Source organism: Simochromis diagramma, unplaced genomic scaffold (assembly GCF_900408965.1).
Source record: "Simochromis diagramma unplaced genomic scaffold, fSimDia1.1 OVJJ01000348.1, whole genome shotgun sequence".
NCBI classification, from domain to species: domain Eukaryota; kingdom Metazoa; phylum Chordata; class Actinopteri; order Cichliformes; family Cichlidae; genus Simochromis; species Simochromis diagramma.
This window is the reverse complement of record NW_024386755.1, coordinates 3058716-3079801: the sequence shown is the minus strand read 5'-3', so window position 1 is coordinate 3079801 and position 21086 is coordinate 3058716. Positions and strand designations below refer to the sequence as shown.

At 39.2% G+C, this 21086-nt stretch overlaps 1 protein-coding gene and 1 long non-coding RNA gene across 6 annotated transcripts; one reads left to right on the top strand and one right to left on the bottom strand.

Moving 5' to 3' along the window:
- Positions 1 to 15: 15 nt before the first annotated feature.
- Positions 16 to 20056, top strand: inpp5ka (inositol polyphosphate-5-phosphatase Ka). Of its 5 annotated transcripts, none has more exons than XM_040025641.1 (14): positions 16 to 291; positions 683 to 764; positions 8244 to 8348; positions 8426 to 8534; positions 8631 to 8747; positions 11487 to 11662; positions 11815 to 11926; positions 12023 to 12132; positions 12242 to 12268; positions 14591 to 14822; positions 16681 to 16818; positions 16894 to 16995; positions 17079 to 17183; positions 17320 to 20056. In XM_040025641.1, the coding sequence occupies exons 2-14, from the start codon at positions 694 to 696 to the stop codon at positions 17407 to 17409; spliced, it is 1494 nt and encodes a 497-aa protein (XP_039881575.1). In that variant the 5' UTR covers positions 16 to 291; positions 683 to 693; the 3' UTR covers positions 17410 to 20056. The 5 variants fall into 5 exon arrangements, with proteins under 5 accessions (XP_039881575.1, XP_039881590.1, XP_039881598.1 ...); XM_040025656.1 differs by having other exon boundaries at positions 22 to 291; positions 16894 to 16977; XM_040025647.1 differs by lacking the exon at positions 16 to 291 and adding an exon at positions 312 to 520.
- LOC120729805 lies at positions 4032 to 11324 on the bottom strand. Its single transcript, XR_005695000.1, has 3 exons — positions 11313 to 11324; positions 8298 to 8304; positions 4032 to 4403 (listed from the first exon to the last, which is right to left on the bottom strand). It is a non-coding gene; the product is annotated as an uncharacterized LOC120729805 (long non-coding RNA).
- Positions 20057 to 21086: the final 1030 nt, after the last annotated feature.

Sequence of the window (21086 nt, the reverse complement as noted above, 5' to 3'; positions counted from 1 at the left end):
TATACTGACAGTTTAGATTGAAATAGATTTGGTGTACAAACAATTAACTCTAGCGTTTTTCTTTTAAACTAGCCAACTTCCAGTCTCAATTAACAGGCATTTTCCCGGTTTTGTGTGCCAGTCGTGTGTCTTACTTGTAACTAAGTCCTTGTGCCTTATCTTGTTCGTGCTTTTATTTTGAAAGTAATCAACTTCCCTATTAGTGAGCCCGCAGGCTGGATTATTGACGTACTGTACAGCTTCCTGCAAATAGATAAAACAACATTCACAAATACTACTAACGCATAAAAGGTAGCGTACGATAAATCATTATCGGGCATAATTATTGATTAAAGTGTTTGCTGTTGAATGTGAAAAAGCAAGACGCTTGGTTTCGCTAACTGCGCAGTGTAGCTAGCGCTGTGTTTATCAGATGCAGCACCACGGTAGTGAATGGCTGTAAGATGTTAGCTGGGTGTAAATAAATGCTACAAACTTGGTAGAAAAGAATAGCCGGGGGTGGAAAATGTGCCCTACTCAGGTTAGTTAAACCTCAGTCCTTACATGAAAACTTTGTGAGTTAGCGTTGTCAGCTAACAACTATGCATAAGAGTTGTACTTTTACTTTAGTTTGTCCTTTCATTTCGTGGCGACGTGAGCTTAATGAAGTTGATTTGACTGAATTTGCCTCTTTGCCTGCCAGGTGTGGACCCGATGGAGGACAGTGAAGAGCCACTGGAAAGTCAGCAGTTAGACCTCGGGGAGAAGGAGGAGGAAAGCTTCAGGTTGGTGCATGGATGTGAAAGATGAACAGAGTCACTGTGACCGGGTCGGTGTTAGCTTTGTGTTTCTCTGGGAGCCAGAAGTGACTGTATTAGAAAAGGCTTTAAGTTAGCAGGTAACTAGCAAGCTTTGCCGGTAATTTGAATTTATAAAGTGTTGGGGTGAGACACTTAGACATACGCCAGTGCAAATTAACACATTAGAGGTTCACGCAACATAATGGAGTACGGGCTTGCGTATCAAAAAATCCTTTTAAAAAGCTCCTAAAGTCACAGTCGGCATATTTATAAAAAAATAAAAAATCAGGGGTCTAGTTAAGTGAAGCGTGGACAGTAATTTAGAAAATTAAATTCATGCATTCAGTATGACTTGAAAGTAAAGCGCGTATGAGGTGCATATAGACAGATGAAGCCTCCGGGTACATAAACTCCAGTTCCTGGCTTCAAAAGCTTATGTCTCAATTCATACCAACTCACGGGATAAAGGTAATTGTAATTCAGCTGTTTGGATGGTTTAAGCTTTACTGGGAATTTATGCTTTAGCTGTAAATTTGCACTGTAGCTACATCATAACTGGAAACCCCTGTGAAACCATACAAAGTAAACTGGGCAGTTAAACAACAATTCTCTAGAAAATGTAACTACACGTGGGGTCCATGGTGTCCACAGCTATGGTGATTGATCTTAAAGTTAGGGAGTATCTCACCTCAGCTAATGTACTCAGCTAAACCTCTCCATCATGTCTGTGGTGTATTTTTAGTGGAATTTTCCATATTTTATTAATGGTCTGTATGATTTACTCAACTCAAGTCTCAGTACAGGACGTACTTGTGGTTTGTTTGTTTTCTTACTTGCTTGATTTTCCTAGCCCTGTGGTTTTTAGTCAGTTTTGGTGAAAAGTCTTTAACATTAGATATCAGACATCCAAAAACAAACAAATAGAGAAGAAATATTTCACCTTTCAACGTGAATAATTTGAAAGCAGGAAAATGCTGTTGAGCTGCAACAGCAGTGATCTACTTTTTGTAGGAACCCAGTCTTGCAGTGCCCAAGTTGGTTGGCTTATTTATATTAAGAAACAACAGAACATTTTCTTGCTGTTCTCACTATATTGTACTTCAGCTCCAGCCCTTTTCCCACATGTCGTCTTTGTGGTGTTTCCACTGATAAGGCATTTCTGTCTTGTGTGTTGTGGTGTTGTTTTAGCCAGTTGAGCTTCTCCTTTTGTTTCACCAACATGACATCACCAAGTTTAGTGGTAAAGCTGGTTAAAAGACGTATTCCTTTCCTTTCCCCCCCCGCTGAGCTGTGTTTGTCCTGCCTTTCTTACTGTGTGATGCATTTCCACACTAGAAAAATTTGCATTTCCTGCGAAAATGCAGTGTGGATGCTTAAAGCTGAAGCTGTATGCAAAAAGTAGCTGAAAAAGCTGAAAAGTTGCAGAAATTGTAAAAACTTTGCAGAAGCAAAAGAAGTTTGCTAAAATGGAATAACTTAGCAGAACTGCAATATCTTAGAGGAAACATAATACTTGGCAGAAATACAATAGCATAGCAGAATTTAGCAGAAATATTGTAACTTACCAGAAACATGATAACTCTTAAAAAATACAAGAATTTAGGAGAAATAGTATAAGATAACAGAAAGAATATATTTAGCCCAAAAATACTTAAACATTACAGAAACACTATGATTTAGAAAAATAGTACAACAGAGCAGAAATGTTGTGATTTACCAGAGACACTGTGATGAACTATGAATATTGAAATTTTAAATTAAGACTATGTCTTAGCAACAAATATTATATTGGCAGAAATACTATAATTTATTATAGCAGGAAATAGGGGTACTCACAACCTATACGCAGCAGAAATCCTATAAGAAGCAGAAATGGTATGATTAAGCATAAATACTACATTTAGTAGAAATACTTTGTTTTAGCACAAATCCTACAAAAAGCAGAAATAATGTACTATGATTTAGTAGAAAAACTATAATTAATCAGAAATACTAAATTTAGCAGAAATACTATATTAAGCACAAATCTTATAAAAAGCAGAAATAGTATGATTAAGCATAAATACTACATTTAGCAGAAATACTATATTAAGCACAAATCTTATAAAAAGCAGAAATACTATATTAAGCACAAATCTTATAAAATAGCAGAAATAGTATGATTTAGCACAATAGTAATAAGTTAAACAGAAAAATTGGAAAAGCAAAATGGACAGCTGAAAAAATGCTGAACATGCTGAGGGTCCCTCAAATATACTTGTTAAATGACAAAAATCTGCAAAAAAAATCTATAACAGCCACACAATCACAAATATGTACACATGAGGAAACACACATGCACAGAGAGACACACACACAAGATCCAATTCAGTCAACCAGTCTAAATATATTGAATTTGAATCTTACAATGAGATCATCCCATTAAAAGGCTCTCTCTCTCTCTCTCTCTCTCTCTCTCTCTCTCTCTCTCTCTCTCTCTCTGTCTCACACACACGCACACACACACACGCACACACACAAACACACAGAGGGAGAGAGCTGCTGAATTTGAATCCACCAATCAGAGTGGCTGTGTACTTTTTCCCGCCAAAACAGGTGCTTCTGTTTACACACGCAGCACAGAGAGACACAGGATTTTTGCAGTCTATTTCTCATAGTGACGACTCCCCTCAAACAAATGACCATAATTTCCTAACCGTAGGGGCTAGAGCGGTCATTCTTACACCGTTTTGTTCAGAAGTGATTGGGGAATCTTCAAGTGTTGACAATTTATCATTAAAATGTGAATTTTTAGAGATATATGACATGGATGACTTGTTGACTTAGAAGCCACGAATTCCCCAATATGCAAATTTGAATGGCTGAGGCCACATATATGATTGGCTGGCTGGGACGCCGTGCAGGCCCTGATTTGTGGATTTGAATTCCTCAGCCCTGATATGATTGGCTGGCTTAGAAGCCATGAAGGCCCCAATATGCAAATTTGAATGCCTCAGGACACATATATGATTGGCTGGGAAGCCGTGCAGGCCCTGATTTGAAAATTTGAATGTCTCAGTCCTCACAGAGGATTGGCTGCCTGGGGACCTGGCAGAAATATATAGAAATACTATGATTAAGCATAAATACTACATTTAGTAGAAATACTATGTTTTAGCACAAATACTATAAAAAGCAGAAATACTATAATTTAGCAGAAATACTATATTAAGCACAAATCCTATAAAAAGCAGAAATACTATATTAGGCACAAATACTATAAAAAGCAGAAATACTATAATTTAGCAGAAATACTATGTTAGGCACAAATCTTATGAAAAGCAGAAATAGTATGATTTAGCAGAAATACTGTATTTAGCACAAGTACCGAAAAGTACCAGAAATACTATGATTTAGCAGAATAGTAATAACTTACAAAATTACAAATATGGAGGCATATTGAAACAGAAATGCACAGAGGGACACACAAACACAGGCTCTAATCCAGTCAACCAGTCTAACTATATTCAATTTAAATCCTACAATGACATGCTGCCAAATAAGGGTAGGGTCCTCTCTCTCCCACTAAACACACACACACACACACACACACACACACACACACACACACACAGAGGGAGAGAGCTGCCGAATTTAAATCCACCAATCAGAGTGTCTGTTTATGTTTTCCCGCCAAAACAGGTGCATCTTTTTACACACGCAGCACAGAGAGGCACAGGATTATTGCAGCCTATTTCTCATAGTGAGGACTCCCCTCAAACAAATGACCATAATTTCCTAACCGTAGGGGCTAGAGCCGTCATTCTTACACCGTTTTGTTCAGAAGAGATGGGGGAATCTTCCAGTGTTAACAATTTATCATTAAAATATGAATTATTAAAGATATTTGACTTCTAATGCACCATAACTGAGCAGAGCGAAGCAAAAACTGCCTTGACTTGCCCTCAAACAACCCTTTCTAACTCGAAATCTATTTGGAGTATCGATATCATTCTTTCACCGTAAGAGACAGCAGGCTTTGGTGAACAGTCATGGAAATTTTCAGGTCTCTGTGGAAATCCAACAAAAAGTTATGACGAGAGAAAAAAGTGGTTCATTTCCACAGTTTGAAATCTGAAGAAATCTGAGCAACGGACGAATTTCCTACCCTCAAACAAGTCCAACTCATTTCAGAACGGTAATAGGTAAGAAAGAAATTCTTGAATTGTGAGCGTCAGGAGTGTCTGAAGATATTCGGGGACAAGCCTCATGTCTTAACTTTGCTTCATTAAGGAGATATGACGATTCGAATATGCCTCTCATTACAGAAATCCAGCGGTGATTTTGAACAAACTCTCCATTCACTTTATATGGAGAGTTTTCTGACCTTGTGTTAGTCTGAGGAGATTTGCCAAAATTCTATAAATCCCACAACAATGATGGTGACATTTTCTGAAAGCCAGCAAAAATACCTACGTTTTGATGTATAATTTGTGGAAGTTGAGTGAAAATTGAGCAAGTAGCAGGAAGTTGTTCGGACATGAAGTGAAAATTGCAAAACCTTCAGTGGCACACTGGAAGCCAAGAGCATAGCAACCATAACAACGCATGTATTTTGTGAAAAATCACAATTTTGCAACTCAAAACTTTAAGAGGCATAAAAGTAAAACAGTAAAAGATTTGAAAAAGCTGAATTATACCTGAATAGCCCAATAATTTGTGAACATTTTAAAATTTGAATGGTTGTTCTAGGTGAAAGTATGAGGAAGTAGTTAAGTTTCAAAAACAAGCAAAGTTTAGCAGAATTGCTGAAGTTTCCCATTCATTTCAATGGGACAAATTAAAGGAAAAAAGTGGAATATTTTAAAAAGTATAATAGTTAAAAATAGCAAAAGTCATAGCCGGAAAGAGCAAAAATAGCAGAATAGTTTAAAATTTGAACGGTGAAAATCGGCTGAAAATTGTGGAAGTAGTTCTACGGCGAAAAGTGTACGGAAACACCCGGAATAATAATAAAGAATAAAGAGAAACAGGAACTCAATAGTGTGGATGCTTAAAGCATCCACACAATTAGCTAATGTAAGGCTTGTGATATTCTGGCTGCCTAGTGTAGCTCTCAGGACTTTCAGCCTTTTCTAGAAGCACGTATGTTTGTCCCATTTGGGTTAAATATGCTCCAAGACCAGACACAGTCTGCTGTTTGCCAGTGAACAAATGTCACTGCATTCTGGGAGGTGGATTAGGTTGCCCAACAATACATACCTAATGCGGATTTGAGGGGAAAAAAAGCAATGTGTTGCTGGTGTTCTGCCCAAGGAAAGGACAGCCTGACGGCTTGCTGAATGAAAAGGGACGTGTTTCCAATCACCCATGCAAGTTGATTTCCCAATGTTTAATAGGACTAACCTTCAGACATTTAACAATGAGATTATAAACAGTTTTCAGAACACAAAGACAAATTGTGGGCAAATGAACCAATTCTCTAATCACTCTGTTCAACTCTGGAGCACCTAAACCCCTGAGCTGGGGGTTTAGATGCCACTTCACTCAGTGGTTTGATTTTGCAGGAGGAGGACTGTGGCTCATTTGATTCCCTCTTTACATGTCTATTTTGTTACTTCCAACATCTTCCATCTCCAATTGAGACCACAGCCGGCTCAAGCAGGCCTCGCAGTTTTGGACCAGGATGGATGAAATTACTCGGCTGTTGGGCAGCATAGAGCGTAAACGCACCGAAAGTGTTTCCACACAGTCAACGGGCAGCAAACTGGCCCTGCTCCATCGGCTTCACCAGCTGATGACCTGCGTCGAGGACTTGAACCCCAAAAACGAGCTGCACGAGAAGGTGGTCAAGACCCTGGATTACGCCTTCCTCGTCTGCGGCAAGAGAGCCAACAAGCCGAAGAAGGACAGCTTCAGGTGGAGACTGATGCTGACTGCTCACCCGCCTCTGTTGATGTTTGAAGCTGGAGATTTTATCGCTTTAATGAGTTTGTACTTGTTGCAGTAGTGTAGCTTGTATTGTTCTTACCTTGTCTTTCCCTGTGTGCGTCAGTATGCTAAAATGTGGTTTTAGAGACAGCTGCTGTATTGAAACTCGGCAGTCATTTTGAAATGCCTCCATGGATTTATCTGAGCATTTAACTTTAAATTATCTAAATTTCTGTGGGATTTATCTGGGATATGAGAAGAGCATCAAAGTCAAATATGTTGTTGTTGTTTTTTAAACTGCTTAATAAGTTTGTGACCAATTAGAGTATTAGAAATCATTAATATTACTTGATTTTTGTGTTTATATTTCTACATCTTCTACCAAAACATCCTCGTATATTGTAATTCAGGAGTGTTCCCTCGCTGTCCTTTAATGCTTCTGAACGGAGAGGACTTTCTTGTCTCACTGTGGACACATTTTAGTATTGCAGAAAGCAACACTGAGAACTCATTGTGGCTGGCGTGATCCCATTGCAACATGACCTGTAGTTGTTGTCTGGCTTCAGGCAGTGACCAGAGACCAACACAAGACCCTTGCTGAGTGAAACCATCCAAGAAAATGCAGTCTTTTAAATTTAATTCATATGCTTTTATTACTTACACTTAAGTAAGTGTGAAAATATTATTCCATGTTATGAATGTTGCAAGTTTGGGTTCAAGGATGACTGATCTGATTATGTGTCAACTGCATCAGCCTGGCCTGCTTACAGTAATTGCACAATGGTGCTATTGTGGCAGCTTTTAAACCTGTGTTACGGGCTCGTCTTTGGTTCGAGATAAGCTGAAAGGACTTCTTTGATTGTGAAGCTTAAATGATATGCTGCAGCTGAATGCGTGTACATCATGGACGCAGCCATCCCAAGTCCCATCTGTGAAGCCTTGGGCTGAGTGTTTAGCTGCTGAAGCCACATGTATTTGTATCATCTAGTGTCACATGTTTTATTGTAGTGACCTGTCAATTACATGGTATATTTTAAGATGTAGTCTCGCCCCAAAGTATATAATGCTTTAGTGCTCCTGTGACTCTAATGGGGAGCATAATATACAAAGTGAACATTGTGTTGTCTTAAAGAAGATTTGAAATTTGTTATTGAGACCCAAAAGGGACCAGGAAAGAGTTTATTGAGGTCATAATTCAGGTCATCTGATTTTCATACCTGGAAAAATTAAGCCATAATTTAAGATGGTCTTGTTTGTTTTAAAGGTTGAATGTTGTACCTGATATCTAGTTCAGGGGTAGGCAACTCCAGGCCTCAAGTGCCGGTGTCCTGCAGGTTTTCAATATCACCCTGGGTCAAATTATGATTTTATTAGCAGGCCTCTGGAGAACTTCAAGACATGTTGAGGAGGTAATTTAGCAATTTGAATCAGCTGTGTTGGATCAAGGACACATCTAAAACCTGCAGGACACTGGCACTTGAGGCTTGGTGTTGCCTACCTCTGATCTAGTTGTTTACTTCAGACTGTTTGTAATTTCCTCTTCTGTGCCCACAGGTTGCACATGGTAACGTGGAATGTGGCTACAGCTGATCCTCCAGACGATGTGACCACACTTCTCCACCTGAACTCTCCAAAGAGCCCTGACCTTTACGTCATTGGGTAGGTGATGTGATGCACAATGCATCTGTATAAGTGGATAAGGGGCCGATTTACAATCAGATTTGTGTGTGTGTTAGTCTGCAGGAAGTGTACTCTGGCCCGTTGAGGTTTGTGTCAGATGCTGTGTTCGATGACCCGTGGAGTTATCTATTTATGTCGCTTTTAGCGCCACAGAAGTACATCAAGGTAAAAAAAACCTTAGAAAACTCCCACACATGCCATACAGTGGATGCACACTTTCACAGGGTCAGGAGAACACAGTTTGTGCTGTGTGTGTTTCAGGTGTCGTCCATAAGAATGCAGGGCCTGCTGCTGCTCTTCTTCTCCAAGCTGGAGCATGTCCCCTTCATCAGAGACGTCCAGGCGACGTACACACGCACAGGCCTCTTTGGTTACTGGGTGAGAAATGCTGAACTGCTTTATTATTTCACTTTTAGAAAAAATTCAGATGTAAAAAAAAAAAAAAAAAAAAAAAAAACAAGGGGGGGGGGGTGATCTAAATCAATCAGATGTGTTAGGGTTGTGCGATATGACCAAAATCTCATTTCCCGATATAAACATTTCTTATCCCAATAACGATATATATCGCAAAATAGTGCATTTTCTTTGTGAGTAATTAGTACATGGCGTGCTGCGGGGAAAAGCCTGTTCTAACGTTTGAGTCTAACGTTTATTTTGAGCACCTGACAGCTCTTTTTTGCTTCTCATCCGTAAACTCTCTCTGCACTCTTTCACGGGATTCTTGTGTAGTTGGCCGTAGGTGTTAGAAGAGGATTGTCGTGTTTGAGTGGTGGTGGGGACTGGTTTGCAGCATAATTTTTCACAATACAGTTTTCTGGTCTGTGTCATAACCAAACCTGCTACAGAGGTAGCCCTTGTTTTGGAATAAGGTCCTCGACTAGTCCTTCTGTTTGGAGCTAACTGGTTATGCCTCATCTTCACTGGCCATGCTGGTATTCTCTGTGCCTGCATCCATGTGGTGACTGTAAGCGCCATTTATAGTTCATGTTTTTATTTGAGGTAATTTGTTGGATGCATATTCGGAAATTAGATGTTTGAGAATAATGCATATCATTTCAGTTATTTTGAAAAGTCTCAACAGGATCTTGAGCTTTATTGTGAAAGGTTTATGTGGAAAATAAACAAGCAGACAGTGGAGCTACACAATGGTTTTACCGTCGTTGTTGCTAACGAAAGTACACGTAAAAACAGCTGCTTGTCTGTCTGTAATGTGGTTATTTTAAATAAAAGAGAAAGAGAGAACTTTAAGAAATTAATATAGCCACTACAGTGACCATGAAAACGATGAGAAAACATTGCCATAAACAGCTTATTTTGCGACACCACAAAACAAACGATAGCATAATATTAAATGATAGATGTATATTGTCATCCAATATCGAACAGCCCTTAGCTGCATTGTTGTGTTTTTTTTTATTTTTATTATTATTGTTTTAAAAATCTGGTGCATGCATTGGTCCCCTCAGGTTTTAGATACTACTCATCTCTGTTTGGTTATTTGTTTAAAGGTGTATTAAAATTATTATTTAAAAGCAAAACATTCTAGTACTTTGGGAAAAACTATTAGACTTAAACAAGCCTCTGCCGCAAAAATTCTTAATTAGTGGATTAAGGATGTCTTCTTTAAGTCTGTCCTCATTGTGAACAAGTGCAGACTTCAGGTTTCCTCCTTCCTATTTGTGTTGGATGCCTGTTTAAGGAAAGCCTAAATCAGTCACAGCTTATCGTAGTGTCACAAATCCCACCCACAGATACTGACCTTGAATTCAGATTTTTGGTCAGCTCAGAGGAACTGTCTACTTTCAGATGGATGAACTTGATCATCATCATTAACCCTTTAAAGCCGGTCGGAGCGGACACGCTCCATTTTTCGTAACTATTTTTAAATCTCGGTAGCACTGCAACCACGTAAGCTAGCGCAATAATTTTTTTGCATATGAAACCGGAGGAGTTGTACTTGCATCTTATGCCATCAGCTTGTCCTAGGTCACAGTTTCCTTCCACATATAGCTTCGCAAAAATTGCATAAAAAGCGCTTGCAGCAACAAAAACATAATATTCCAGAAACGCGCTTTGCTGATCCGATCAGCTGTTTGTAACACTTCCTACGTCCATCAGCGTGAACTGTCGCATGTCCGCCATGAGCTGCCCGAAACCGGAAGTGACGTCATTTTGCAGAAATGTAGTTTTTTACGATCGGGGCCTTATGAGCCTATACTTGTGTTTTTAAAAGTTATGTTTGAGTTTATGACTTTCTGTGTCATTTCTGGGATGCTTAGGAACTCATATTGCACTGCTGGAAATAGTTTGTTTTGATGCATATGCTGTTATTTTGCAAATTTGCATTATAATATTTATTTTCGTTTTTCCTGCAGTATATGAAAATTGGTGTATTTCAAAAATAAAACTATGAAGACACTTAAAATAAATTTCCTGTGGTGGGAAACTATTTTGTGCAACTTTTTTGTATTTACAGTTTTGAGGGATAAGCCTCTTAAATTTCTCTAACTAGAAATATATGTTAAAAAAACAAAAACGATTTTCAATTTTTTTGTAGTTTATTGCACTTTTTTGCAATTTATGTAATTACTAATGCATACATATTATTAAAATTTGGGCTGTAATGGTTGTATTGATGTATAGCAACTTGAAATGCTCCCAAAAATGGCTCCACAGCATGTAAAAATATAATATAAGCTCTGGCGGACTTGGTTCTATGGTAGGTCTTAAAGGGTTAAGCCAAGCTCACACTTCCAAGAGAAGTAGTGCTGGCCCCTTTATAGACTGTATATAAACGGTGGATGTTGGTTTGTGTACTCCTTTCACTGTCATTGTTGGAGCTGGTTTTCTGTTTCACATGTGTAAGCACCCTCTAATGTGTAAAACTAGCACACTTCTCCTTGAAATGAGGAATTGAGTAACATGTAGGAACATATGTCAAACCAGAACTCCAGTATTTTTGTTTGGTTTTCAAGAGGGCTTCTGCATTTATTACATGAGGGTCACCAGCTGATGGAGGAGTTGTGTCTCTTGCAGCTTAAAAACTGGACAGAGTATGGAGTCTAGTTCAACACATTCACTGTTTTTTCTCTTTTCTCAACCCTGTTTCACTCTCAGGGAAATAAAGGCGGTGTCTCCATCCGATTATCTTTCTATGGCCACACGCTCTGCTTCCTTAACTGCCACTTGGCTGCTCATATGAACTATGCCTCAGAGAGGGTGGATGAGTTTGAGTATATCATGGACATGCAGAGCTTTGACTGTAAAAGAGCTCCAACTATTGTTGATCACAGGTGAGAAGATGCACAGGATACTAACTGTGATTCACCTGAATGTTTGGGATAAGAAATGATGTTGAAGCTTCACATATCTCACCAAAGTCACTTCTTCATTATTCTTTCATGTGTCACCGTCCTCCTTCTCTGTCTCCCCTCTCCTGGTCAAGATTGGTTTTCTGGTTTGGAGATCTCAACTTCCGAATTCAGGACCACGGCATGCACTTTGTCCGCACCTGCATCGACAAGCAGAACTACAGCCTGCTGTGGAGCAAAGACCAGGTGTGGCCCTTTAAAGAGTCTCACAGCTCCTGATCCTCCATCCCACATAGCAGCCTCAGTAATGTGACTATGAAACATGTGTGTTGTTGTTTTCAGCTGATCATGATGAAGCAGAAGGAGCAGGTGTTGCAGGAGTTTGAGGAGGGGCCTCTGGACTTTCAGCCCACATATAAGTTTGACCGTAGCTCTGATACTTATGACACCAGGTAGCACACAAGAAAACATCACCATAAAAACCATGAATCATACTCACCCTTCTCTTTGCTCACAGTATGCTGTATATGTTTTTATCTGTACCTCTTTCCAACTTTACAGACTCTACAACACATGGTTTGGCTTTAAGTAAGAGTTCAGAATCCATTTGTCCACATCTAGCACGTAGTTCACCTAACCGAGCTTCACTATGTGTGTACACGCTACTTTTAACACGGTAGTAAAAGTAGTGTCATGTTTTTTTTGTTTTTAATGTGGTAAGTTAAAATGTCACTCATGTGTTCAAAGGCTTACTGACGATTATGTTTATCTGTAACATGCTGCACATTAAACAAACACACAGGTGTTCAGGCTCCTTTCAGACATGTGCTCCTTTCCTGCGCTTCGTGCCTTAAAGAGCACACGGCCCATGTTTCTCTAAAAGTTGGGACAGCAATCTGACGATGTGGGTCATGAATGCAGTCACATCAGCTGGATGGGCTTGCAAAGAAATTTCTGTTGCACGTGATTGTCCGGCATCTCCACTTCCTCAGTACACTAAAAGCCATGATTGTTCTGGTGAAAGTCCCGATCAGCAATAACACGAGAAAAACAAAACAAAACGGTTTGACATGCCTGCTTGTAGTTTCTAGCTCATGATCTTTGGACAAACTGATATCACAAAAAGCTTAATATGCTCCTGTGTATCAAAACAGCAATACACAGTAAACATTTCAATGCAAGCACTGGCCAATAATTAAATCGGTGTGAAACGCATTGTTAGTATAGCTCTGGTTTTTGGAGAGGCACACAGACCTCTCCAAAAAACACGAAACACATTTCATCTGCAGTCAGTTCTCCCTCATTTACTTTTCTCTACATTTAGTATTTATTACACATCAAATACAGTGGGAAAGTCTTCACTGTGACTAAGTTTATGAGTCAACGACAGATCAGATTTGTAATGTGTTGTTGAGCTAATTGTGGGAGGCTTTCCTCTGATTTTATCACATACCTGGAGTGTCACACAGCACCAGAAACCATCACCAACTTATCCAAAGCACGGCAGTTGGATGTGTTTTTCTTAGGCAACACTTCATTAATTACTGTTAATTAATGCTCTGTACTTCAGTTCAGCTTTAGCTGTTTTTAAAGGGTACATTTTATTAAAGTTTATAAAGTGTGGAGGGATTCTTAATACTACATGCAGGATGTGACATTTGCAAGTGTCCAAGTGTCTACCAAAGTATAAGCACCTTGGTCAGAAATCGAGAAATGACGTCCGTTGATGTACTGCCCGATGTTGGATATAGCACAGCTGAATAAGTGTTATTAGACCACTTAATTAAAGTCTAATGAGTAACGTTAATGTAAGAGTTACTCCTGTGTGAAAGAGAGCCATCACTTTAACGGATTTATTAGCCAGCAGTGTGTCTGAAAGGGGCTGAACAGTCTAAGAAAGACAAACCCTATGGTTGTGTTTGCAAGTCAAAGACCGAAATGCTTGTTGGTGCTACAGATTTTCATCTGCGCTCACATTACGACAGCTGTTAAAGGTACACTGTGGATGCTTTGATCTCTACGGGCACATCAGAGCAAAGTTGTAGTTTTAGCTAGCATAAGTTCCTGTTTGTCAAATGATAGAGAGAGATAGATAGATAGATAGAGATGGATATATAGAGATATAGAGATAGAGATAAATAAAGAATAGAGAATAAAAAAAAAATATATTAATAGGGTATAGCTTATGTAGCATGTCTAACTGAAAACAAATTTAACTCTCCACAGCATTATCTGTTCACAGAACCTACGTTTTACATGTTAAATATGATGTGCCTAACATGGATGGCTGTAAATGCATGTCATGCTAATACGGTACTACCATTGTGGATAATAGAGTGTGTTTGATTATAACAGGGTTCCAGTCAGAGCTGACACTATGTATGATGGGGTGGGGGTGGGGTGGGGTTCTGGGTGATGGCCAGAGGTGTGTGTGTTTGGTGAGGGTGGAGGATGAGGGGTAAAAATAGGCATTTTCAAACTGATACCTGGCGGTCCTTTGGTGACAGTGATGGCCTTAAACATCGTACTGTAAATAAAAGGTAAATGGACTGATTCTTATATAGCACTTTCTACTCTCCCGGAGTACTCAAAGTGCTGTATACAACATGCATTATAAAACAGGTTTTCCAAGTATTCTTAACAAACAGCGGTTCAAAGAATACATCAGTGTGCTGGTTTTCTTGTACCTGTGAAATACTTTCCAGTTACCCCGTCACTGAGGTCCTGGCATGTCATTTGCTGCCTGAACCTTTTATTCTCCCCAGCCCCACATCGTATTGGTATAAGGCACTTCAGCCAGGCATGTGCCTCATACCAACACAGGTTCTTGCTTTAAACACTTGACTTTGTCTGACAACTCAAACCGGCCTCTGCTCTCTGTCCATCTGTCATCTATAACTACCTGTCCAGTGCTAAGAAGCGTAAACCTGCCTGGACTGACAGGATTCTGTGGCGACTCCGACCCAAAGCCCTCCCCCCGGATGAGGAAAATGAAAACAAAGTTGGGCTAGATGCAAAGAAGCTCAAGCAGCTGGAAGAGGACATGGAGTACCCCCTGAAAATCAGACAGGACGTGTACACCAGCATGATGGAGTACAGCATCAGTGACCACAAGCCTGTCATTGGTATCTTCACACTGGAGGTGAGAAACTGGAAACTGTGACTATCCAGATGCAGTCAGTCACCTTTCAGTCATTTGTTTATGACCTGAATTATTGATGCAGGTCATCAGTTGATTGTGTTGTGTATTTATTGTCGACACTTTTGGAGATGATGTAAATCATCATCCTTATCATAGTGTCCCACTAAAAGTGAACATGAAGGATGTGATGGGAAACATCACTTACTGCTCAGTGTGGAGGTAGCTGCAGTTATAACGGGGACATTAAGCTGATATTTTGAAATATCAAACTCATTTCACTGTACAAATAAGTTTTGACAACCCATTCTAAAAACAAAAATTCATTTTTAAAGGACCAGTAACTGAATACATGTACCGACGTTGCGTATTTAAAATACAAAATCTGAGTAACTGGTACCGTTTCAAAGGGTGGTGTTCAGAATACAGTTTATTGAAATAAATGGATTACACGGCGGTCTTTTTCTGTTTCATCTTAGGTTACGCCCTCTCTATTTGTGGTCATTCCACTCCGGTGGAAACCCAAACAAATCACGCATTAAGAGGCTCTAATGCCTGTGTCTTAATCTCTCGGCCTGTGTCACCTGTACTTGCGGTTCACATAATGACGTGAAGAAATATATGTAAAATTTATTATTCAAAAAAAATTATTTAATATGAAGGCAATAGGCAGAGTGTTACAGGTATAGCTCTAAAGAATGTAGCCTCATGGGCAGTGTAGTCCGTGCTGCAGGGGGAATGGACTGCTGTACCCATTATGTGTCTGTGAGCGCGAGGAGGGAGAAAAAGGAGAGTTGAAGAGTGCGAGTTGTCACCAACCGGAAATGGAAGCATCTAAATATAATAATAATAATAATAATAATAATAACCACTGCAGCCAAAAAGAGTGCCTAGTTGTAAGTAAGCTATTAAGACTCGACTGTACACTGTGTTTTCCTCCAAAACAATAAGTTCCTTTGGAGCAGCCTTTCAACGGCTCTCTCTGTCTCTCTCAAGCAAAGTTGACCCAGACAACAAAGTAAAACTAGTTTTCGGTTATGAGCCCGACAAGAACCCGACGTATTAGCCAGAGGTCCCTTTACTACGGTTCAGAGCCGCGCACCTGTTTTATAAATGCGCGGAATAGTTTTCTATACAAGATCGCTGCAAAAAAGCGCAGCCTTACCTAATGTCCACCTACTGTTACTCATTTTATATTAAGATTTAAAAATCTAGTTGGTATTGGTACGGCGAGTATCCTTCAGTAATCATAATAAATCACACAGCAATAGCACATTCATGTCGTTGTAAAAAGCATGATAATATATCAAGTAATCCAAAGTATTCTGAATACGTTACTCTCATTGAGTAACGTAACGGAATACGTTACAAAATACATTTTGGAGCATGTAATCTGTATTGGAATACATTTTAAAAGTAACCTTCCCAACACTGGAAATGAATATGGTTCCTTAGCAGTCCTCTTTTTTTTTGGGAGTTCTAATGATTACCGTGGAATATATTGTAACTGAAAGCACTTGAGACTATAAACTTATCTGAAAATTCTTTATTGTACTTGTAACTTAACTTGACAGGTCATTTTTCCCATAGACATTCGTACAACTGAAAAAGTGTTTTTGTATGCAGAAGAGTCGCCCCCTGCTTAGATGCAAAACAGGTTTTAGATGCTTTGGCTTCACACTCTTCTGACAAAGTGAATGTGACTTCAATATTGATGCAATCTCCTCTAACTATCCATCATAGATTTTGTCATGATAGTGTGACTCTCTTATCCCTCATTTGAAAGTCTCCATAGCTGTGTGGTTCCTCTTGTACAGAATGTGGTTTCTAACTTGGACTGTTGATTTGTGCGTGCCTACAGCTGAGGAAGACGTACGAGACTCCTCTGGTGCGTCTGCGGGCAGAGGGCGACTGGAGCGCAGATATTGATGCCATGGTGGTCTACAGCCCTCTGCAGCCATTCCCCTCCAGTACTTGGGACTGGATCGGCCTCTATAAGGTTGACAACACGTGTTTCACTGCTGGCTGGTTCAGTGTGCTAGTTGAAAGTCTTCATGTTTGTGTGAATTTTCAGGTTGGTTTCAGCAGCGTGTCAGACTACATCACCTACACGTGGGTCAAAGACAACGAGGTGGCCTTCAACGAGGAGGTTATACAGGTGGTAACTCTTGTCTCAGTGAGTGGGACTGCAGTTTGAACACGAGCCGGAGCAAAAGTGCATGTAAGCCTCAGGTGATGGAAATGTTCTTGTTTCTGTAGGTTTATGTAAGTAAGGAGGAAATCCCCGTGCAGGGAGGAGACTGCGTGCTGTGCTACTACTGTAACGCTCTGAAGTGCATCATTGGAATAAGTGAACCATTCCAGGTAATGAATTGGAAATAATACATGAAAAGATATTATTGTCTTTTATTTGGAATTACACCGTAAAAGGATTTTCTGCAGTACTGTTCTCGTGTGGATGGAGGTCAGCATCAGTGTTATCTGCTCATCTGTCTTTTAGGTCCAAGCATCCAAGGTAGCCATTGAGGAAGGCATGCTGCCTGAAAGGATCAATGGACTCGACAAAGCTGTGTCTGGTGATGACTTTTAGAACTGAAGTGTCAAAAGTCTTAGATTTGGGAAATTGTAAAGGTTTTCTGTCGCATTTCTTAACCTGCAGCTGAAAAAGCAACTTAGGAACTGTTCTCTCTTTTCCCCATCTGCACCACTGATCTCTCTAATGCTACCAGTGAGGCTGTTTTGTCATTTACTCCTCAGCAGTCAAACGCATTAAAATGGAAGCTCACATTTAAATTGGCATCATGTTGAGCAAAGAAATTTTACTCTTCTTTTAGTCTTTATGAGTAAAAATAAATAAGATGGAATGCTTAGATTCTACCAAATATGTTTGTGTCACGATGGATGGGTGAAGAATATTTTAGGGTTTGTGATACTCAAGGAAATGGTTAAGGCCTGATTATCCACAAACCACTGCAGATACAATTACTCATTCTTGTACTGTTTTTTTTTTACCACACGGATTCACTCCACGATGACCAAAGTTATATCACTGAGTCCACCCAGTGGACCCCCTCCACACTTACAGTAACTACAGTGGTGTTCAGAGCTATTGCGAACCAAAGTTTCATGTCACACCACTGTTTTTGAACTATTTTGCAACCCACAAATATTCACCTCCAGTGGTTTTCAATTTGAAGGTGTTTTCAAGACTTAACAGCTGCTCTGGGTTTATGCTTTATGGTTTTTGCCACAAAGCATAAAAACAACAACTTTTCACTGAAATTAAAATATCTGACACTTCTGTTCCTATCTCCTGATGTGAAGAATATCACAAGTCAAGTCTTGCATAGTCCAAATGGAGGCACATGAAAGCTTGGCTTTGTACTTGGTCTGAACACACTACAATGCTGTGGGAGGAAAAATGCTCACACCTACTCTTAAGAATAGGTTCGGCTCCAACTTCACTTTACTGCTACTGTAATGAAAAGGAAAAGGGAACATGAGTTAGCAAAACCCACGGGCCGTGTTTGTTTGAAGGGCACCATGGTCACATTCAGACTGAGTAGTTATTCTGTGAAAAATGAGCTGTCAGCCTGCACTGCTTACTACTTGGAGTCGAGTATCCTCGATGCCAGTGTGCGAACCTACACTGCTAAGTTTTTATTTCAATGGCAAAACCGGTGTGATGCCAGACCAGCTGCTTACACATTAAAAATGTCTTAATTTATGGTTAGATAATGGCTAGTTAGAGCAACCCCTCAGATGACAGTAGTCAAAAGAAGCTCTACGTCCACAGTCACTGCATGTGACTGTTTAGAGGTCTGCAGGACCAGACAACTTAAATTTCCTTTCCACTCTTCTTTAAAACAGTACAGCCTTAAAAGGAGTTCCTCCTTTTAAAGCAGACACAGAGTTTTTAGCTGTAAGGTAATGATCTTAATCCGTACTGTCCTGAAAGCATCGCTGAGGTACGTGAGCTGGATCTAGTCATGATTTTAAATGTTTCCTGTGTTATTTAAAATATTAACTTGGCTTTTGGAATATCCATCCCTGTGACTGTGAGTGCTATTGGGAGGTGAGATGATTTCGTAGCTTTGATTTCTCTCTTCTCAGTGTTTTAATGAACTTCAGTTGCTCCTGGAGGACTTGAAAGAAAAGCTGTATAATACAACCTTGTTTTGTTTTTTGCTGTGGCTGATTTTTTTTTTTTTTTTTTTTTTTTTGCTTTCTGCCATCCACCTTCTGGAAGGTTCCAGTTTTATATAAGAAAAACAATGATTCCTATCAAGGTTGATTGTGACGTCACAGCAAAAACCTTCAAGAAATGTTGCACTGTTTACTGTATTTGTAGGCTCTCGTGGTATTGTTAGTGTGATTAAATACTATATATAAATGTGTAGTTTTGATTGAACCATGTGGATTCAACAAGTGCCTCTGACACACCGCTTTACATTTACTGTACTGTACTATGCTGCTTAACTTTGATACATGTATCGTAACATTGACTTGATTACTTAAAACATGGCAAAATGTTTGTTGGAGATCTTTTTGAAATGTACATATTTTGCTTTGGTCTCCTAGAAACATTTCCTGATCTGGATTATCAGCTGTAGAGGCGTCTCCCCCTTCTCTTGAATTTAAAGAAACTAAATGGCATTTGACTCAAAGCACCAGTAAAAAAAAGAATATTTACTACATACATGTATAAATACTTCCTTTAATTGGCAGATGTAGAGAAGAAGGAAAATAATTCCTGCTCACTGCTTGCAGTGACGTTTGTGGATTGTAGTAAGGAACCGGGTTATGGTTTATGAAAAGAGATGCTGCTGCTGAGTGTTAATACCAAATTAACTTTTTGAGATTCCAGGTTCCACTGTATTCTCAGTAATGTTACATTTCTAAAACTTGGAAACCCACACCAAAATAATCTAGATGACTGCTACAGTCCAGGTTAAATATGTGAAAATATGCACACTTGATTTTTAGAGGGGGCTGTCCCTTTAAATATTGCTGTTTTAAACTTTGAGCTATAGAAATATTTGTTGTGAATGTTGCCGTTACTGACTTGTTGGAATCAGTTATACTTGCACACACATGCACACATATATACATATCAATAAATATATGTTTTAACTGAAGGCTGACTTATTTTCTGAAATGCCATACTGTAACAGAATGCAAATAAATTTATAGCTCTGAATATGCAAGATTAAACCAGTGTGTTTGTTCTTGGTTCAGTGGGTGTCGCTTGTCTTTTCAGTTTCAAAGTGCATCTGCTGTCCTCATTTCCAGGAGCATACTTGTATTCTTGGACTCTGCTAAAGTTAAAAAAAAAAAAAAAAAAAAAAAATCAGCTCCTCAGCTTTAAAGGTAGTTTTGGCTCACAGGGATTACTGACAAACACTGAGCTCATTAACAGAAAAGTTAGCATTTGTTTAACATGGGCACCTACAATTGTCATCTAAAACGTAATAGTATTTTGGTACGTAGCATTTTTGGGATCTTAAATGTTCAGTTACATTTTTATACTATCACCGTTTAATATTTCTACTTTAAATGATTATACTTCTGCATTAAATTTCTTGCTAGTGGTTCTGAATTTCCTTTATTAAAGTGTATGCTTTGACTGACAGGCTGGCTGACTCGAATGTCAGTAATAACATTTGGCACATGTCTGACCCATCTTATGACACAAGATATGTAAGAATGTAAAAACTCTAATAATAGTCATCAGATTTAATGTCTGTTATTTATCAACATATCTGAAACCAGGGGCGATTCTAGAATCAGAGCTTTGGGGGTGCTGAGTACCCAGAGAGATGCCCAGCCAGGCAAGAAAAACTTGACTTGTAACGATGAGACTTCTTCCCTGTCTCTGTCAGTCCCTGCATCCTTAAATGTCTCCAGTTGTCCCGAGTTCTCTCTGTCTCCTTGGTGCATTTAAACCCCTGTTCCTCCCTGTCCTCGTCATCTGTTGTCTTCATCTCCATTATCAGTCATCATAATTTTACCATCTCTGTGCAAGTCTGCAAATTTCTTTATTAAATCGTATGATTCTTAAATTCATCAAGTCTCTCTGTTCCTGGGTCCTCATCACAAAACATGACATCACTGTTTGGTACATTTTAACACAATTTAATCCCCACATTTGTGAAAGAAAAGCAAAACACTTTTTTGAAAAGTCTGTAACAAAACCATCAAATCTGAAAAAAGGTTATTTAAGTGCTGCAAAAGACTACTACTGAAAAAGAAGAATGGATTGGAATA

Bases quoted from the DNA above. Each gene is read 5' to 3' on its own strand.
- inpp5ka (XM_040025641.1), top strand. From the start codon at position 694: ATGGAGGACAGTGAAGAGCCACTGGAAAGTCAGCAGTTAGACCTCGGG. The intron at 8,349-8,425 runs GTAGGTGATGTG...TGTGTGTGTTAG, and splicing joins CCTGACCTTTACGTCATTGG to TCTGCAGGAAGTGTACTCTG. The intron at 14,823-16,680 runs GTGAGAAACTGG...GCGTGCCTACAG, and splicing joins TTGGTATCTTCACACTGGAG to CTGAGGAAGACGTACGAGAC.